The 4,605-nt window shown below is 39.2% G+C and overlaps 1 protein-coding gene across 1 annotated transcript; it reads left to right on the forward strand.

The window, feature by feature from the left end:
* Positions 1 to 745: 745 nt before the first annotated feature.
* Positions 746 to 2,317, forward strand: JRKL (JRK like; the record flags this gene model as incomplete). Its single annotated transcript, XM_079929579.1, has 1 exon — positions 746 to 2,317. One exon carries the CDS (start codon positions 746 to 748, stop codon positions 2,315 to 2,317), a length of 1,572 nt encoding a protein of 523 aa, XP_079785705.1.
* Between the last annotated feature and the right edge of the window lie 2,288 nt (positions 2,318 to 4,605).

Below are 4,605 nucleotides of genomic sequence, written 5' to 3' on the forward strand. Positions count from 1 at the left end.
GACGCTCCTCCTCCTTCCGGAGACGGGGGGAAGTCCCGCCTCTGGGAGGGGCTATGGGCGGGCCCGGCGGTGGGAGGGGGCGTTTCCGGGAGCTTGTGGTTGGGGGAGGAGCGGTCGCCGCGCGTTAGGCAGGGAGCGTTACGGGGTCCTGATTCCAACTGAGGTGGGGAGAGGGAGCTCGGCGGGCAGTGAGGAACGGGGAGGACTGTGTAGGCTAAGTACGCCAACGCGGGGAAGTGGGGCTTGCGGTGAAGGGGCTGACTGCAGGGGAAGGAATCCAACGTAACCGTCCCCCTGGGGAATGGGGCCAGTCCCCGACTCCCTGGCTCTTCCGCTCTCTGCTGTAACTTTGGGGTGTGGCGGGGGTTAGTGACGGCCGTTGACCCGGGATCTGGGCGTGAAGGAGGCTTGTGGTCACGATGGGGTTATAGTCTTTCTCGCGGCCACTGGGGGAATAAAACAAATGTTTGTAATCCGGATTATCCGCGGTGACTTGGGGCCTCCTCTACTGCCCATTTAAAGTTAAAGGCCTGTTCTCTCAGACTTCCGCCCCTCTGATCGTCCTTTGCCGTCTCTTTGCCAGCCCAGCCCAGCCAGGGAAGGGGTCAGGGCCACCAGGTGCCTGGTAAGGTTGAAAGACTGAGTGTGTAAGGCTGTGTTAAAGTGAGTCTGTGAGAGAAGGCAGGATTTAGAGGATTGCTTCAGTGTGAGTCTGGGGTGAGTCCCTGAGTCCCAGAGCCTCACCATGTCAGGGAAACGGAAGCGTGTTGTGTTAACTATTAAAGATAAGCTTGATATAATAAAGAAACTTGAAGATGGAGGTTCTTCCAAACAACTGGCAGTGATTTATGGAATTGGTGAGACAACAGTTCGGGATATAAGAAAAAATAAGGAAAAGATTATAACTTACGCAAGCAGTTCTGATTCCACAAGTCTTCTGGCCAAGAGGAAATCTATGAAGCCATCCATGTATGAGGAACTGGACAGAGCAATGCTGGAATGGTTCAACCAGCAAAGAGCAAAAGGGAATCCCGTGTCTGGACCAATTTGTGCAAAAAGGGCAGAGTTCTTCTTTTATGCTTTGGGAATGGATGGTGATTTTAACCCCTCTGCTGGTTGGTTAACTCGTTTTAAGCAGCGGCACAGCATTAGAGAGATTAATATTAGAAACGAAAGATTAAGTGGAGATGAGACAGCTGTGGAAGATTTTTGCAACAACTTTCGAGACTTTATTGAACGAGAGAATTTGCAACCAGAACAGATCTACAATGCAGATGAAACTGGACTGTTTTGGAAATGCTTGCCTTCCAGGACTTCAGTAATCAAAGGTAAATGCACAGCCCCTGGGCACAAGTCAATTGAAGAAAGAGTCACTATCATGTGTTGTGCCAATGCAACAGGTTTACACAAACTTAAGCTTTGTGTTGTGGGGAAAGCAAAGAAACCTCGCTCCTTCAAGTCAACTGACACCTCAAACCTGCCAGTCTCTTATTTCAGCCAAAAAGGTGCATGGATGGATCTTTCCATTTTCCGACAATGGTTTGATAAGATCTTTGTGCCACAAGTTCGCGAGCACTTAAGATCCAAAGGCTTGCAAGAAAAGGCTGTGCTCTTGTTGGATAATTCACCAACACATCCAAATGAAAATGTCCTGAGGTCAGATGATGGCCAAATATTTGCTAAATATTTACCACCTAATGTGGCTTCGTTGATTCAGCCCTCAAATCAGGGAGTCATAGCTATGATGAAGAGAAACTATCGTGCAGGTCTTCTCCAGAACAACTTGGAAGAAGGCAATGACCTGAGATCATTCTGGAAGAAACTAACTCTGCTAGATGCACTTTATGAAATAGCAATGGCATGGAATTTAGTAAAGCCAGTTACCATTAGCAGAGCATGGAAGAAGATTCTCCCTACCATAGAGGAAAAAGAAAGCCTGGACTTTGATGAAGAAGATATCTCAGTGGCTGCTGTGGCTACCATTTTACAACACACCAAAGGATTGGAAAATGTGACTCCTGAGAACGTTGAAAAATGGCTTGAAGTGGACAGTACTGAACCAGGCTATGAAGTCTTAACTGACAGTGAAATCATCAGAAGAGCACAAGGCCAGACAGACGAATCCAGTGAAAATGAGGAGGAGGAAATAGAACTGATTCCAGAGAAACATATTAATCATGCAGCTGCTCTCCAATGGACTGAAAATTTATTGGATTATCTAGAACAACAAGGTGATATGATTCTGCCTGATAGACTGGTGATACGTAAACTTCGAGCCACCATCAGAAATAAACAGAAGATGACAAAGTCAAGTTAGTAATGGTATATCAGCATTACCATTGTTTTGGTAATTGTGTAACTCTTGATCTCTGCAATATGGCTTAATTTTCTTTGTGTTCTGAATTCTCAGACACAGCCCTGTGAAATACAGATACGAAAAATGTATCTGAAGTGGTTTGAGGATTATGTGTTTTGCAGCATCTATCTCTTGTCCCTTTATCTGTGTAGATAATCAGAAGCTGATTCTGTATAGGTATAAATCACACATACGTATGTATTCACTTTTGTAGATCTACAATTATCCCTTCCATGACAGCGGCATTCCATAAATTTTCTAGCAGAAGTTACAGGTAACAGTGAACAGATTGAGCACTTTCCTGAAATCTCTTGTTTGATTTGTGAGGGCTGCCACAGTAATCTTTCTTTGTGCTAACCATCTTAAGTGGTTGTTTGTTTTGTATATTTGTATACACTGATGGAATGAGAAATAGCTATATTGTTAGATTTCAGGGTGATCTATAATAATTCAAAATGAAGTTCAAATTGAAGGAGAAACTGATCTATGAATTAATAAAATAACTTAGAAATCATGCTTTTCCTACATTTGTTTGGGGGGGACTTTTTTCTGGAAGTAAAGTAAATATAGGAAGTGATTGCTAAATTAGAAAACTATTGGAAATCTTATATATAAGATATTCTGACCTATTCATTTGTAGAAACTGGGAGTTGAAAATTTAGGGAACGTTAGGTTATTTATACAAAGGGAATAAATAGGCTCATTTTAATTGGGTCTTTTTTTAAATTATTAATTGGATAACAGTATAGGTTTATTATTTATTCATCTAATTATAGTACAGGTTTTATAATGTTACATGTGGTGATGTGAGCTCCCACCCTATATGTGAGGGAATATCTTGGGTATTTGTAAGTTTTTTGTTTTTTGGGTTTTTTTACTATGCACTTGAAAATGTCTATAATTTGAAAAAGTTCGTCATACCTTCTCTTATTTGATATGAAAAGAAGAAATGAATAAAGTATTTTTAATAAGCTATAAATTATCTGTTTTATGAAGAAAGCAGAAATAATTATGGAAAGTACAGATTCTAAGGAATTTCATCATTTATTATTTTAACATTTGTAAAAAGGTATTCCTGAATTCATTAGAATTTTGATAAACTTGCTTAACAACGTAGTTTTATTTGACATTGAAAAGATATTACCTATATGAATATTAATTTCATATGTAATTTAAAAGCAAAGTGTCTGCATATTATTTCATATTTTGGCCCTAAATTTAAAAATAAAGAATTGTTCTCTATCAGTCATTTTTGAAAGGTTTAACTTTTTCATTGAAATACTTTGCATTTTATAATGACTTTCTTAGAACTCTAAAGCTTCAAAAATACTTGTAGCTTTCCATGATTTCTATTCTCTTCATGATATATGTCTAGGTTTTTTAAAAAGACTTAACTGTGACCAGAACTGTTTAAAAATTGTATTTGTTGCATGAATTGCCTCAGAAGTTAACATACATATTGAATCAGATAATCACACATTTTGCTATAAATTAAATTGTATATAGAATTTTTTTCATTTTTCTAAAATGAAAATATGTACTAAAAAGTTTCTTGGAATTTATGTCTGGATTTGCTCACTGTTTTTAAAATTAACCTTGTCGGTGAAATTCAGCTGTATCATTGCCACCTAGTGGTAAAATTAACATTACTGTTAAGCTGTGTGGTTTTAAACTTTAATATCTAGTAAAAGGTTCACTGTTTTGTGGCCTTGAGTATGAATCTTGTGACTCTTTCTCCTGTGAGAGACTGGCTCTTCTTTCTTTGGTTTGCAGCTATTTTCTCTTTTCTGAAAGCTGCCAACAATGGTAAACTAAAAGTTCTGTTTTGGACTCTTCTATCCTTAAATATAATTATAAAAGCTGCCAATTACTGAATACCATGTTGTGTTCTAAGCAGTGTATTTATATCAGTAACCCTAAAATTATGAATTAGGTGGAAATACTGATGCTCAGATCATATCTTAATTGCTGAAGATCACTTGACTACAGGTAAGAATTTAAACCCAGGTATTTGATGCCAAAGCCTACATTTATTTTATCCAACCTAGGCTAACCTCTTAACCTTTCCAATCTTCAACATTTATTCCTTGCCACCTTCCTCTGCCACCTGCCACCAGTGTCTGAATTTACTTATCTATTTTTCAGTGCACTTGTGGCAGCAATTGCCGTTTCCTTTTACCCTTTTATGAGGTTAGCCTTCCTCTTGCACTACTCTCCATTTCCCTGTTTATCCACAGCCTAATAGCATT

The sequence above is a fragment of the Stenella coeruleoalba genome (assembly GCF_951394435.1).
Source record: "Stenella coeruleoalba genome assembly, chromosome: 8".
Classification (NCBI taxonomy): domain Eukaryota; kingdom Metazoa; phylum Chordata; class Mammalia; order Artiodactyla; family Delphinidae; genus Stenella; species Stenella coeruleoalba.